The sequence below is a fragment of the Rhineura floridana genome, chromosome 2 (genome assembly GCF_030035675.1).
Source record: "Rhineura floridana isolate rRhiFlo1 chromosome 2, rRhiFlo1.hap2, whole genome shotgun sequence".
Lineage (NCBI taxonomy): Eukaryota > Metazoa > Chordata > Lepidosauria > Squamata > Rhineuridae > Rhineura > Rhineura floridana.
In genome coordinates, this window is record NC_084481.1 from 215075844 (window position 1) to 215092071 (window position 16228).

General features: G+C 42.9%; 1 protein-coding gene across 3 annotated transcripts in view; it reads left to right on the top strand.

The window, feature by feature from the left end:
• Window positions 1-14519, top strand: part of WDR25 (WD repeat domain 25) — a 141106-nt gene extending 126587 nt beyond the window's left edge. For all 3 annotated transcript variants that reach the window (XM_061612150.1, XM_061612151.1, XM_061612152.1), the window contains exons 5-7: window positions 5701-5871; window positions 10534-10674; window positions 11052-14519. In XM_061612150.1, the coding sequence (XP_061468134.1) occupies window positions 5701-5871; window positions 10534-10674; window positions 11052-11273 (534 nt within the window). In that variant the 3' untranslated portion in view covers window positions 11274-14519. The remainder of the gene's footprint in view (window positions 1-5700; window positions 5872-10533; window positions 10675-11051) is intronic.
• The last annotated feature ends 1709 nt before the right edge of the window (window positions 14520-16228 follow it).

A 16228-nucleotide genomic window follows, 5' to 3' on the forward strand; every position in this document is an offset into this window, starting at 1 on the left:
TAATTAACTTCTGTCCCTCTGCCTGCTTGTCTAGCATTCTCTGCACTTTGGTGCTTTTATGCCTTCTGATCTTTCCAACTGTCAATATTAACTCCTCTGCCTTCCAAAGGTTCTTGTTGCCAAGCAACCATTTCCTGTACAATGTGCTCGTTGGAGCGCTCATTCCCCCTTCCCATTAGAAGCCCACGCATTCTTTGTGCAACTTTAAGTCATTCAAAAATGTTGCTGTAGATTGCGGATTACAAGCTCTCCCCCCCCCCCGTCACCCCTTAACCAAAATGTTCATTCTTAAGGCAGGTATTACTAGCAGCTGAGGCCTTTTTTTATATGTAAACTCTTATTTGTTTTCACTATGGTTCTTCCAGCCAGTGGCTCATAATTTCTCCCCTGGTAATGCTCCTTTACTTTCTTACTGAGTTATCCAAGTCCAATTATTTCTTTGCAGGAGTAAGGGTCAATTTACTATTAGCATGCAAATATTGAAAAAAGGAATCTTAATTGCTTTGTGTGCTACGCGAGATCCCTGGGAAGTTGTGACGGCAAGCAGTCATTGCATTTTAATGAAATCTATCTGAGAACCAAGATTGTTCTAGTTACTGTGCGTTATACCCACTATCTTCTCTAAGGATAGCATAGATTACTTCTCTTTCACCTAAGAGAGAGAGACTTAATACTTTCCTTGTGTAAGTAAGATAGTGATGTTTTGGTTTGTATGAAAAGAAGAGAGAGTTTGCTAAAAACTTAAAATGTAAATGGCTGATTACAAGTTTGGCTAAAAGGACACACCTTGCAATTCTGTGCGTGTCTCTTCACAAGCCAACCCCTTTATGCTCAACGGGGTCCTGAGTCCCAGGGAAGTGTATACAGCAAGGGTGAGGAACCTTTTGGAGTCAAAGGTTGCATTCCTTCAGGGGAAAGTGGTCAGAGGCTGCATAATGTCAGCAGGCAGGGCAAAAGCAAAACATGGATCAGGGGACGCCCTCTCTCCCCCCCCTTGCCCCCTTTCCTGTTCTCTCTTCACACTTCCTGTTCATATCCCTCCATTCACGCATTCTCTCCTCCACATTTCGTTTTCTTTCTCTGACACACAAGAGGCAATGTCTCTTCTAATAAGCTGCTTACCATCTGCAGTTTTGAAAAGAGTATTTGTATTTATTTTTAAAAAATAAAATAAAAAATCTTCCTGATTAATCAGCAGCTTTTAAAACCAATTAATCTGATTAATTGCTAAATGTTGCAGCCCTAATTATTATAAGTATATAAGGAGAGCCTTGCTGGGTCACACCAGGAGCCCTTCTAGACCAGCACTCTATTCTCACAGTGGCCAGCCAGATGCCCAGGGGAAGCCAACAAGCTGGGTGTGACTGCACCAGTACTCTGCCTACCTGCAGTTCTCAGTAACTGGTATTCAGAGGCATATTGGCTCTGACAGTGGAGGTAGAGCCTTCAAGATGTTATGCTATATGTGGCTATTGTGTACGATCAAGGAACGAGGCCTGCTGGGTCTTCTGTGATGCCACTGCAAAGAATTCAGAACCTTTGCTTCCATTTTTGATTAACCACATATTGCGCAATGTGTGAAACCTACCCCGTGCTTAATCTTAACTATGATTCATTTGAATCAAAACAATTTCATAACCTATGGATTGAAGTTGGCGTGTCGCAAAGAAACCATAGGGAAATATCCAGTTGTACCCATTATGTATTTATTTTATTATTAAATTTATATCCAACCCTTCCTCCCAAAGGGAGCCCAGGGCAGCAAACAACAAAACACTGAAAAAAAACTTTTAAATCTTTTTTAAAAAACAAAACATCTTTGAAAAACATCTTAAAAACAAACAATTGCAATACAGGCACAGACCGGAATAAGGTCTGTACAGTACTTAAAAGGCTTGTAGAAAGAGCAAGGTCTTCAGTAGGTGCCAAAAAGATAACGGAGATGGCACCTGCCTAATATTTAAAGGGAGGCAATTCCAAACGGCAGGTGCTGCTCCACTAAAGGTCCACTTCCTATGTTGTGTGGAATGGACTTCTGATGACATAGTATCACCAGGAGGCCCTCACCTGCAAAGCGCAGTGATCGATATAAGGGTGAGACGATCTTTCAGGTATCCCGGTCCCAAGCTGTATAGGGCTTTGTACACCAAAACCAGCACCTTGAAGGTAGCACAGTAACTAATAGACAGCCCCCACCTGTACTTTCCCTCCTTCTCCTCTCCTGCCTCTTTACACATGCCCACCACACCTGCTCTGAAGGAGAGGAAGGGGAAGTCCATGTGTACAATGTTTATTTTATTTATTTATTTAAAATATTTCTATCCCACCCTTCTACCCTATAATAGGGCACTCAGGGCGGCTTACAAAAATAAAATCAAACACGTACATAATAAACAGTAAAATCACAAAAACATTGAAATAAATTAAAATACATAAAATACAATAAAAATACATAACATACAATTAAAATACATAAAATACAATACACACACACATATATAGGGGGTGGTACTAAAGGGACTACAAAGGTAAAATTTAACTTAGAAGGCATAAAATCAGTGTCAGGCTCCTCCTTCAGTCCCTCCCAAAGGCTCTCCGGATCAAGATTGTTTTTCAGAAGTCTCCGGAAAACCATCAGGGAGAGAGCAGAGCGGACTTCTTGGGGTAGGGTATTCCAAAGCTTGGGGGCCACAGCTCAAAAAGCTCTCTCCCACGTGCCTGTCAGTCTAACATCTTTTATTCCAGGCACGCAGAGGAGACCAGAGGCAGATGATCTTAAATCCCAGGCAGGTATATATGGGCATAAGTGGTCCCTCAGGTATATTGGTCCAAGGCCGTTTAGGGCTTTACAGGTCAGAACCAGCACTTTGAATTGGGCCCGGAAGCAAATTGGGAGCCAGTGGAGTCGATAAAGCACAGGGATGATATGCTCCCTGCGCCGTGCTCCAGTTAACATTCTGGCTGCTGCATTTTGAACCAACTGCAATTTCCGAACCGTTTTCAAAGGCAGCCCCACATAGAGTGTGTTGCAGTAATCAAGCCTCGATGTCACCAATGCATGTGTCACTGTGACCAAGTCAACTGCCTCCAGGAACGGACGCAGCTGGTAGACCAGTTTGAGTTGGGTAACATCCATAGTTTTAGCGGATATCATCCAAGATTAACCAGTTTGTCTGCCATGACAAGCTACAATTAATAAAAAAGAGAAATGTCAGCTTCTGAATGCTTCTCCTGGCAGTTATACCAAAAGTGGAAAGGGGAGGGAGCATGCAAGCCCACGACTCACGTAGGCTCATTCGCATCACAACAAACCATGGCTTATGATCTGAAGCCTGTGTGAACTTCCTTGTCTGGGATTTCTTTCTCACTTCTGTCCTGCAAAATGACTCTTGAAGCAAGTCCTGTTTGTGTCTTTCTGGCTCTTGCTTAGACCCTCTTTTGAATAGGAGGCAGTAGGAGCACCGGCCTTTTTCTGAAGCAAACTTGATATGTTGGAGGGTAAGTGAAGTCTTGCCAAAAAATTTTTTAAAGTACAAGTCTTGTCTAAAATACATGTTGTACATTAAAAAACCTCAAAAAAGGATATTTAACAGCATACAGAGTGTTACTTCCTCTTTGAAGCAAATTTGATAAGCGGATAGCAAGAGGGCAAAGAGAATCAAAAGCTCTTTTAGACCACTTTTTGCAAAGTGCAATAGACCAAATTTCAAATGAATTTGGTTATAGTAATAATATTGATAAGTGTAAGATGTTAGAATCTCGGCCCTTGATAGGCTGTATATTGGATGTTTTACTTATTGCTATCAGTAGTGTAACAGCTGGTATAGCACAGTGGGGAGGAGAGCCTGGCTGGGAGTCCAGAGTCTGTGAGTTCAAATCCCTGCTCGTGTCTCATGGGTGACCAGCTAAAGATCACCCCCACGGTGAGTGGCTCAGGGGTTATGTGCCCTGCCACCTGTGCAGCCGTGGGCAAGCTGCAGAGTCCCAAGGAGCCCAGTTGCCTCCCAGCTGGCAGCTGCAGACAAGGAAGGGTCTGGCTTGTGCGGCTGTGGCAAGCTGAGCAAGCCCTAGCCAGCTGGGGAGGACTAGCCTCAGAGGGAAACAATGGTAACCCCCCTCTGAATACCACTTACCATGAAATCCCTATTGATAGGGTTGCCATAAGTCGGGATCGACTTGAAGGCAGTCCGTTTCCATTTTACATCAGTAGTGTAGTTGCAAATTCAGAACTGCAGGTTTCTTTCATGATAGCCATGCCGCACCCCCTCATAGCCTTTGCTTGCTCTCCATCATCATCACCACCACACTCCTCAGCCCTTCCCACATGTGCCTTCTCCCACAACAACAGACATCCCTAGGAGCCAATAAGCATGAAACAGCTACTGCAAAGAGTCTGCTCAGTGGCTGACTCACCTCCTTTCACTCTGATTGGCCCCAATCAGCAGGAAAGGACAAGGAAGCATGTTAGAAGACTCTTCTTAGTGACCAACACACTCCCCTTCCATGCTGATTGGCTCGTAGGATGGTGGATACACAGGGACTCTTCTGGGACTCTGCTCCCAAAAAGGTAAGGAGTCTAAGACCCCAGATGACTATACCTTTGATGATTATACCAGGTGAGACAGGGGAACTGGATGGGGCCTGAAGCTAGTCCTCATAGCCATTCAGGTGCAAGAAAGCTGCAAGGGGGGGGGATCCCGATAGAGGAAGGTATTAAGCCAGAGCCCACCATAAGAAAAAAGGTTTCCCTCTTGCAGGATTTATTTATTTACACTCTCTCTCTCTCTCTCTCTCTCTCTCTCTCTCTCTCTGTGTGTGTGTGTGTGTGTGTGTATGTGTGCGCACACCATCTTTCTGCCAATGCACTCAACGCAGTTCACCATTTAAAATAAGGCATTGCAATTTACTAGCCATGATACTAAAGTGAAAAGCTGCAGGGAAGAAATGAAGGATGGAGAAAATGTGCACATTAAGGTATCACGGCCATTGCACGAGAGAGTGCCACAGGGAGAGGGGCCAAGTGGCATCTGGTCCAAGTCAAGCGGACCTCACCTTCTTGGCCCTCCATCAGATCCAGACTGGGAGGATGGCTGCTGTTTGAGACAGTTCTGTCAACTGATGTGGGTGCAAGTTCTATGGCAGAAGTGGGGAGCCTCAGGCCCGGGAGCTAAATGCAGCCCTCCAAGCCTCCTGTCCAACCCTTGGGACTCCCCCTAGGCTACAGTCCTCACCAACCCTGCTCCACACCCTCGAGTGCTTTTGCCTTGCTGGAACATGTCCTTGAACTGTGATAATATATCTCGCTTGCCTGGATGGAAGTGTGTGTATGTGTGTGTCTATATGTATATATGTATGGTATATTTTTGTATGGTTGAAATGTAGCCTGCAAAGGTGAGAGTCGCATAGATTGCTTTTCCCCACTTTTCCCTCTGGCCCCAGTCAACTTTAGAATGCAGCCCCCCTAAGGTTGTCCACAAGGGAGCGTGGGCCTACCCCTATTCTAGGGACACATTTTCCTTTCACCCCCATCATGACTTCTTCTCCTGAACTTGAATGGATTTCTTCCTCCTCTTCTCCTTGTGAGCCACTGCTACTTTGCATCAAAACAGCCTGGTTCTAGTTGGAAAAGCAGTATGTCTGAGGAGCCATTGGGATAATGGTTGCTTTATGGAGTGTTTTTTTTCTTCTTTTGTATCACAGGTAATAAAAGTTTACAGAGCTGCAGTACAGCAAACCTTGGATATCATGTTCCTCCCTGAGGGAAAAGAATTTCTTACCAGCACCGATGCCGTAAGCCAGGATTCAGCTGACCGTACCATCATTGCATGGGACTTCCACACAGCTGCTAAGATCTCCAATCAAATTTTCCACGTGAGTCCCTTATTTACTATTTTATTTTATGATATCTGGATTGCTATTGCATAATAAATTTAACACCCACAGCAATTTTTCTCTGGAAACTGCTAAAACAAATTTGTGTTACACCAGCCAAAGGGACACAGAAGATACCTCCTCATGTCCAGGAGGTGAGAAGACAGCCTGCTCTGGATGGGATTGCACATCCCTGAAAGGAGCAGAAAGGAGTAGCTTGGGGGTAGTCCTGGATTCAAAATTGTCACTGAAACCTCAAGTGGCCTCAGTGGCTAGGAGTCTCTGTTTCCAGGTATAGTTGGTTTACCAGCTACAGTGCCTTTTGGACAGAGATGACTTGGCCACTGTATTCCATGCTCTGGTAACTTCTAGACTGAATTATTGCGATGTACTTTATGTGGGGCTGCCCTTGACGATGACTCTTAAACATCAGCTGGTCCAAAATGCAGCAGCCAAATTACTAGCTGGGGTTCCATTTAGAACTTGTATAACCCCTGTTTTAAAGCAGCTGCACTGGTGGCACGTCCATTTCCGTGCCCAATTCAAGACACTCAGAATAATGTTTAAAGCCCTAACCGATTTAGGCCCAAATATGTGAAAGACTCCTTCCCTCCAGACCCAGTCAGCGTTAAGGTCAGCAGAGGGGGCTCTCTTAGTAGTTCCACTATCCTCAGACTTTTGGGGAGGTAGGTAGCTCAGGAGAGGGCATTCTCTGTGGCAGCCCCTAAACTATGGAATTCCTTCCCTACAGAGGTGTATCAGGCAATTCATTATGGAATCTGTCATATGGTGAAGATGCACCTCTTTACCCTGGGCTGTGACACCTGATATATATATGTTTTAGGACCAGTCCTATTCTTGTGACTGTAATATGTTTTAAACTGTTTATAATATTGTGCTTTGAAATTGTTGTAAACTGCCCTGAAACCTAATGGTGAAGGATGGGTACAAAATATAAATACTACTACTACTGCTGCTACTTCTACTACTACTACTACTACTAATCAGGGCCGGCACCAAAGGGCGGCCAGGTTGGGCCCCGGTCAAGAGCTCCTGGGGCTACAGGGCCTCCTGAGGGGCCTCTCAGTAGGGTGGGGGAGGATTAGCACTCCCCTTCTACAATCTGCAGCACAGGAGCCGCCCGTTCGCTGGCTCCACCTACCTGTCTCTCCTGTCTTTTGCGGCTGCGCATAGCAGACATGCATGCCATCAACCAAGATGGCGGCAGAGGCTTCAGCCCCTTAGGGAAACCTTGGCTGCCACCTTGGTTAATGGGAGCCCTGCGCGTGCAGTGCCAAAAGACAGGAGAGACAGGTAGGTGGGGCGTGTGTGTGTGTGTGTGCTGGGGCCTGGGGCAGGCTGGTTCCCAAGGGCCCCGGCATGCCTGGCACCGGCCCTGTTACTACTACTACTACTACTACTACTACTACTACTACTACTACTACTACTACTAATAATAAATTCCTCCTTCCTCTGTCAGGGCTCTGCTGCAGCCTATGTCAGTTTGAGCTCTGGAGAAACAGCAAAGCACCCTTGCACTTACGTTTTTTGAATAATTATTTGGAAGTAGGTCTCATTAAGTTCAGTGAAACTTACTCCCAAGTTTAGGTCATAGAGTTGCCTCCCTGGGCTCCATTTTGAAGGAACAGCAGGATATACTGTACATTTAATAAATAACAACAGCAACAGTCTTTTTCCCCTTAACTTCAAGGTGCTATTGCCCTTGAATGGAAGGCGAATGTGCTGGTGGGTTGAGTCCCAAAGCTATTACTTGTACATCTTGCTAGCTTCAGATTGTTAGGCAGGTAGTACATACCAGTCTTGGTGGTACATAATCACCTTCCCAGTTTCTGTAGTGCCAAGTAAAATTCCCAAACTCTCATCAACTGGGAAGGAGTCCAAATTCTTGACAGCATCTTGGAGACCTGTTTTTGATTCTCTCTGCTCTTTTGCTACAGATCATGTTTGCTTCAAGACAGAAGGCAGCCTCTTACATTAAAGCGCAGCACTTCTGTATGCTTTTAAAGAAGCCATTTTTACATTATTATATTTTTTATAAAACACATTTTTGACAGTAATTATGCTTCTTTATTTTAACAGCCCTTAATTTACTCTCTTTGATGATGAATGCCAAATGAACCAGAGAGCTATTTGTGCATTTGTTTCAAGTATATTTACGTTTCATTCATTGCCCATGCTCATTAGGGAGTAAGCCCCATTGAACACAGTGGGACCTGTTTCTGAGTAAACATGCATAGTGTTGCATTGTTAGAAATGTGAACCTGATTAGCAGCGTAGCAAATAGCTGATTCATGCACATATGTTAATTTTTGATTATTTAGTCCTTGATGTGTCTCACTGAGGGTCTGCAACCATCTTCTCTCTGCCAGGCCACCACATCATTTTATGGCTAATTAAGATTTGAACTTGGGAACATCAAACATATCATTCTGTCTACCAGGCCACATTTGTTCTCTATCAGATTCTTGGGTTCTAACTCGACATAAGAAAATAAGAAGTTCTGGTCACTGCACCTCAAAATGGATATTGTACAGTTGGAAAAGGTTCAGAAAAGGGCAATCAATTTGCTCCCACAAGAGGGTGATGGCCACCAACTTGAATGGCATTAAAGGAGGATTACACAGCACAGGTGCTGTGTGTAGGTGTATGTGCCCTGTGTCCTACATGGTAGCTCGTGGCTCATTTGTGTATCCTACTGTGGGATACAAAGTAAACCTACTCTTAGATTTCAGACTTGGGCTTTTGGCAGAGGTAGGGAAGCCATGGCCAAAGGGCTGCCTGCGGCTGTTTGCCTAGTGGCAAACTCTGCCCACTTAACCTGGCTCCACCCACTTTGGTGTGACTCTACTGACTGCTGGCTCTGACCCCACCCACTGCTAGCATGCGCCCCCTTTCCCAACAGATTACCCGTGTGGGAATTAGGCCCTCAGCAGAAAAAAGACTTCCCCACCCTTGGCGTTGAGGAACAGGAAGATGTTACCTACCTCCTAGTTGTGAGTTTTCTTACACCTTCTTGCAATATGAAGCTGGCTGTGTTTAAAGCTGCCCTTCTGTACAATATAATGATTTTAAAGTTTTTAAACATCATTTTTTGCGTGAGGATGTCAGTTTCACATATGGTTGAATGTCTGCAGAAATTCAAGTCTCTTTTGAAAACTTAAAGAATCAGGTCAGTTTGCCTCCATTTATTTCTGAAAAAGAACAATTCTGTCCTAGAAGAGAGATAGAGTGGGTGATTTAATAAAAGTTTCCCATTCCCAACTTCCATGATTGCCTTTGTCCAGATTTGCAGATGTACAATCCGGTGCATAAATTGTGATAGTAGGTTAGTCATTTGCACTTCAAAAGCAATGCGCTTCAGTGAATAAAAAGCTGCAGAATGCTCAGTTTTGATGTATTCAGAAACTTAAACAAGATGATTTCCTTGGGAAAAGAAAAGAGAGTGTTATTGAATGGGGCAGTTTACTGCGCTCTCGAGAGCTAGCATGAAATTGGGGGTTGGTTGTGTGGGATTTTTTTGGTAAACAATTACAAAAAAATTGCCTTTGGTTTCATAAATTTCCATTTCTAATCTTTCAGATGGGAGGCTATATGCACTCCCAGTACACTGAAAAGTCAATTTTCACTTTAGTGAGGATAAACACCATTTACTGAGCCAAAATAACTTTCATTGTTTGCCTTTCTTTCTCCTTCATCTAAAACAGCTGATTTTTGCATCTGAGCCTTTTCTCCTCCCTAAACTGGAACAAATGACCTGATACATTCTTTATGACAGATAAGGCTATCAGCAGCTATTTCCACTGTCAGAGGCCTTTTAATATCAGTGGCTGGGGAGAGCCTGCAGATTACCCCCCTCTTGAGCTGCCATTTTGTCTACATAAGGAACTGCACTCATAGCCTGAGCAGCAGGAATAGAAGGAACGATAATGAGGAGAATTTCCTTCCTCCACATATGGATTTCCTTCCTGCACACTACTCCAGGTTAAATGCAGAGTAATTTTCATCTGATTGGTACCTGGAAAGACCATTATTTTGTGCATATACACAATCACGTGGAAAAACTGGGGAAATATATCACAACAGTAGATGCTGTATTCTGGCTTTGAGCAAGTGGTCAACAGGAAACGAAGCTGGCACTCGATGTGCTGAAAGGGCTGCTTTTGGTTCCTTTAATATTGAATGAAATTCTACCACTTGTCCCTGCTGGTAAATGAAGGGAGCAGTGGGGAGGACTGGAAGGAGCAGAGCCCAAATCTAAGCCTGTTGCTTCATTCAGCAATATTGAAATAAATTGCGTTGAAGCTATAGTTGCACCCAGATTTTCCACCATATTTGTGGATGGAAGGGGGACTCACTACAACAGTTCAGCTGGGGTAGGTGCAGAAAAGAAAATTAGAAAATTATTTTCAAAAGAATTTGGCTTAGCTCTCATTTACATTGTTCCATCACTATGAATGGCATTTTATATAGGACAGGTCCCTGTCCCGAGGTGCTTACAATATGAAATTTTACGCAGGTGGAGGGAGGGGAGGTTAGCCAAAAGTTAGGTTTGATTATAGGCTTGGGTGTAGTACAATGTAGGAACTAGATTTTGGGCCAAAGACTTTATCCTTCTGCCGTTTCCCCCAATTCTCTTTGCAGGAGCGCTACACCTGTCCCAGTCTTGCACCTCATCCTAAGGAGCCTGTCTTTGTTGCTCAGACAAATGGCAACTACATGGCCTTGTTTTCCAGCCTGCGACCCTACAGAATCAACAAGAAGAAGAGATATGAAGGGCATAAGGTATTCTTCCATTAATAAATCTTGCCCGTTTATATGCCTGCTTAAGCTGTTGATTTACAGCAGGGATAAAAATTAATCGACTTCAACCCTGTTCTCTATATTTTAGTTAATTTAGAATTAAACTGAAGAGTGCATAGAGCTTAAACTATCAAAAAGCATTATTCGTTGCTAATAGCCTTGTCACGTATATACCAACTGCCTCTAACAATGTAAAGTCCTTAATGGGGCTGTCTTAATAAACACCTGGGGAAGCAATTAGGCCATTTTATGGGTAAAAATTGACATGTTTATTACACTATGAAATTTCAGGAGGTTATAGAACATATCACATGTTATCATCTTGATTTATTTAAACTCTTAATTCCGGATTCTTGCAGGTTGAAGGATTTGCAGTAGGCTGTGAGTTTTCTCCCGATGGAATGCTTCTTGTGACGGGGAGTTCAGAGGGCAAAGTGTTTTTCTATAACTATCGCACTGCTCGGATCATTCGCACGCTATCTGCGCATAGTCAGGCCTGTGTGAGTGCAACTTTGCATCCAGTGCTTCCATCGCTCCTTGCTACATGTGACTGGGATGGAGCAATCAAGATCTGGCAATAGTAATGATTTTTAAAAGCATTCTCTCTACATACAGTCTGGCCAACCTGCTGACTTTCCAGCTCTCTAACTGTATTTTTTCTCTCTCTTAATTTTTATTTCTTAAAGACTTATGTTTTGGGGGTTGTTTTTCAATTTATTGTAGTGTGTGTGTGTAGGGGAAGAGGGTTTTCCTTTAGTGGCCTCACCATACAGGTGCCTAACTTGCTTGGCTCCTTTTTCTCCATATTTTGCCGCTGGAATTATGACACTCTGGGCTTCCTGATGCTTACAGAGCTGTGACTTCCCTGCAGAAAACCCCTAAATATGTGCCTGTGCCTAGTTTTCTCCCAGTTGCTGATGCAGGCAATTGGGGGAAGAAGCTTCCAAAAGGAATGATTGACTTGCCTGCAGTCCCAAGTCTAGCTGCTATGACTTACTCACTATGGAATTATTTATTTATTTATTTATTTAAATATTTCTATCCCTCCCTTCTACCTTGCAGTTACAATACCTTGCAGGGCAGCTACAATAAAAATGCACACATATAGAATAAAATACACAATAAAAATACAAACATTACAGTAAATTAAAATGCACAGAATATAATTAAAATACATAAAATGCATTATGCATACACATACACACATATGCAAACATACATAAGTGTATATATGTGCATACACATATGGGGGAGTGAGAATAAAAACTTAAAAGATAAAAATAAAAGATAAAAAACTTAAAACAGTGTCAGGCTGACCCGTCAGTCCCAACCAAAGGCTCTCCAGAACAAAATAGTTTTTACAAGTTTCCGGAAGACCATCAGGGAGGGAGCAAAGCAGGCTTCTTGGGGCAGGGAATTCCAATTTGTGGGAGCCACAATTGAAAAGGCTCTCCCGCGTGCCTGTCATCTAACTTCTTTCATTCCAGGCACGCAGAGGAGACCAGAGGCAGATGATCTTAAATCTAGGGTAGGAACGTATGGACGTATGTGGTCCCTTAGGTACACTGGTCCAAGGCCATTCAGGGCTTTAAAGGTCAAAATCAGCACAAGACCTACGACTAGAAGTGATTCAAAGGGCCTCAGTGTCAAAGTTAGGTTCTGCTGGGAGCATAAAAATCTGACCCACTTTAAGCTTGGTTAAATCCACACTTTAGCTTTTCAACCTGTTAATCCTTTGGCCTCCCAGAAAAACTAGAGGTAAAACTTCTTCTTCCTCTTACCTAAGGTCACATCCACACCGTATATTTAAAGCACTCTTATACCACCTTAAATGTCATGACTTCCCACAAAGAATCCTGGCAACTGTAGTTTAAGGGTGCTGAGGATTATTAGGAGAACCCTCACAGAGTTGCAATTCCCAGCACCTTTAACAAACTACAGTACCCAGGAGTCTTTGGGGGAACTCATGGTTTTTAAAGTGGTATACAAGTGCTTTAAAGGTATGGTGTGGATGTGACCTTAATCTGCACTTTAGCTCCTTTCTCTTTAAAACTATAGTAGCTTGTAGCCCTTTACCACTACATGACTGCTACTGCAAGAATTTCCATCTGGTTTGAGTCTTTGACTGAGTCATGCTAATGGGCTTAAAGCACCATCATGGAAGCCATCGTGGAGACTTTTCAGGCACATGTGACTGTCATCAGGATCTGATATTGTGGGGATGTGTACTTACAAACTGTAGTTGGAGCAGAAAAGCGTGAATGATTTGGATGCAAGTCACTTTCTTATTAGTGGAAGTTCCTTTTGAGGAACTGCATTTTCAGACTGTACCTTTGATATAAGACAGGAATTGTCATATCAGAGCTGGAAAGAGTGGGTTGAATCCAACCAACCCCACTGAAATTAATGGACCTAGGTTCGCCATGTCTATTAATTTCAGTGGGTCTACTCTAAGTAAGACAAATGTTGGCTACAACCCAAGTATAATTTAGATGTCCCTATTTCCATGCAGCCAAAGTCCCATATTGGATAGACTTCTTACCCTAAAATGCATAGCACTTTTATTAAGACATGAGAACTGGCACCTCATTTTTCACCAAAAAAAGGACTTGTGTTTACTGTTACCTTTTTTTAATAATGGCAATAGAGACATGTATATCCCCTCTCAAGGTGTATTCCTAACTGTCTTCTGATATAGCAGTAGTAGTTTTACTCCTTAGTAATCTTTGCAGTTAACTACATCTAGGTAGCTGCAGACACACTGAAGGTGCAGCACAGACAGTACAGAAGAGAATCACTTTGTGATAGTACTTCATTTAGTACTGCTGTTTCAGAGAGCAGGTATAGATATACTCTTCACAATGCTAATTGCTGTAGAGCAGGAGTGGGGAACCTTTGTCCCTCCAGCTGTGGCTGAACTACAGCTCCCATCAGCCCCAGGAAGAATAGCCAATGGCTTGGGATGATGGAAGTTGTAGTTCAGCAATATCAGGAGGCCCCACACATTCTGTAGAGTGTCTTGAGGCAACATTATCCTCAAGGAAAGGGAACCTATGGCCCTTCAGTTGTTGTTGTTGGAGTACAACTCCCATAATCTCTGGCCATTGGCCAGATTTGCTGGGGCTGATGTTGGAGTTCGATAACATCTGGAAGGACACAGATTCTTGACAGATACTAAGAGCCACCAATCAAGTGATGCTGATTTTGTTTGACATTACATTTGGGGAGGCTCAATCTTCTGATTTTAAATGCTCTTGAATTAGGAAGGCATTTTCTGATGAAGTTTGATTACTATTATGTGGGAATATATGATACTATATTCATAAACTTCATATTGCAAAATCTGTAAGAGCATAAAAGTTGGCAGGTTTTTCTTTTAATTTATGTTTTAAATGTTTTACAGTTTTTTGTGTCTCTGTCCTATTGCATTTTTAGTGTTATAGGAAGTGGCAAGGTTTATCTTGTTTTTGAGGTTCAAAAAGTGAAAACTTTCAACTTAAAAACAGTTCTGTCAATGCTTACTGTGGACAGAACTAGCAATGATGTGCCGTAGATGGCGTACAAGAACTCAACCATTTGTACCACATACTTCTTATGCTAGACAAAATGAGCTTGTATACATTTATTCTGTGTAAATAAGAGTGTATAGTTTTATATTGCACTGAAATAAAAGTTGTTAAAATGTGTATGTTAAAATGTACAAAGGAACCCAATGAAAATGTTACGGATGGATGGATGGATGGATAAAATACAAAGTAGATAAGCTAGGTAAACACTTGCTTCCTTGCTCATGCCCTCTGTAAATGTGCTTATAAAGTATTCTTTGCCAAACCTATTTACATTTTTATTGATTGGATGTGCTTATTGATCAGTTTTTGTATGCAGAGCATTGACAAAAGTCACTGACACTAATAGCATTATAGTTCTTTACATTTTGTAGGACATTGACCAGAGGTTACACTAAGGACACAGCTGACAGCGGTGGGGGTATTTTACTTTATTTCATTGTTTGTATTTATATCCTGCCACACACCTCCGAAAAGCCCTCGGAGCAGCTTACAAAAAATCATAAAAACATAAAACAGCAGGAAATAAAGCACAATAAATTCACCATGCTCTAAAATATGGAACTGAACCCAAGTCCTAAAACAATACAAAAGACAACCTGTGATCAGCAACCAACACAATTAAAAAGCAAGTGTTATCTCCCCTCCACAGTTTTTCTGAAATAGAGGGAAAAAAGCTTTTGCAGTTTTCTGAACCCCGTAATAGAGCTAACCTGATATTCTGCTCTCTGGAGAGGATTCTGCATAGCAGAGGATCAGACAAATTCATAGAGGATAAGCCTATCCATGCCTCCTAGCCAGGATGGCTATGTTCTACCTCCTGTATTGGAGGCTGCTGGGAACTGCGGGTGGGGGAAGACTGCTGTTGCACTCAGGTTCTGCTGGTGGGTTTCCTGTCGGCATCTGCTTGCTTACTGTGAGAACACGATGCTGACCTAGGTGAGCCTAGGCTTGATCCCTGTAGTGGTAGGGCTGCTGAGAAGACTCTGCACATCCACTTTGAATAATGGAGATCCAGCCTATGGAATTCTGCTGTAATCAAGTGGTTCTGAAAACATGCTTGGCACTCCTTGTGACAAGGAATACAGCATCAGCTGATAAGTTGTGTGTTCCAATTAGCCATCAGTAGGTATGTCCAGTTCTTGCCCAGGGGCAGTTAAGCTCCTATAGCTTCAAATGCATTGTGACCGGATGCTTCAGCCATTGCACCTCCCTTCTCATTCATCCTCTGGCTCCTGCTAAAAGTGCTACAGTTTTGTACCCCAGGAAAGAAGGGTAGAGGGTGAATGAGGAGATCAGTAGCAATATGGTGCAGGAGAGGACCGCAGCTGCATTGCCACACAGAGCCAAAGGGGAAAGGGCCCCACAAGGAATCAGAAAATGAAAAATGCAAGGCCTCAATTGTGTGAAAATTCAGAACTGTAGCTCAGTGGTAGAGCATCCGCTTCAAGCAGAAGGCCCCAGGTTCAGTCCCTGGAGGAGAACCCTGCCTGAAACCAATGGAGGCGCTGCCAGTCAGTGTAGATGATGCATGGTCCAATGATCTGGCTTTGTGTAAGGCTGCATAGTGTACTTTAAAGAAACCCGTAATTTTTCTGTCCATACAAGCATGATCTGATTTATGTAACAAATTATGTCTCGGAAAGTATCCTAATAGTACACAATACTTCATAGGTAATGACAGCTGATCTTTGAGACATGTTGCCTACATAGACTCTGCTGATTTAATCGTCCTTGACCAAACAGCAACACTTCATTACTGTTGTTAATGGTACTCTGTATAACAGCTTAAGTCATGTCAAGAGAATGAAATGCTGCAGTAATTGCAAATCAATCTGACAATCTCGGTGTCTTGGAACTAGTGTTGCAGTATACAAAATGAGTTTTAAGTTTTCACTTCATGTCCAACTTCAGGAAGCAAGCACCATTAAAGTTTTGTAAATTGGAATCCCAGTTATATTTGCACTGAT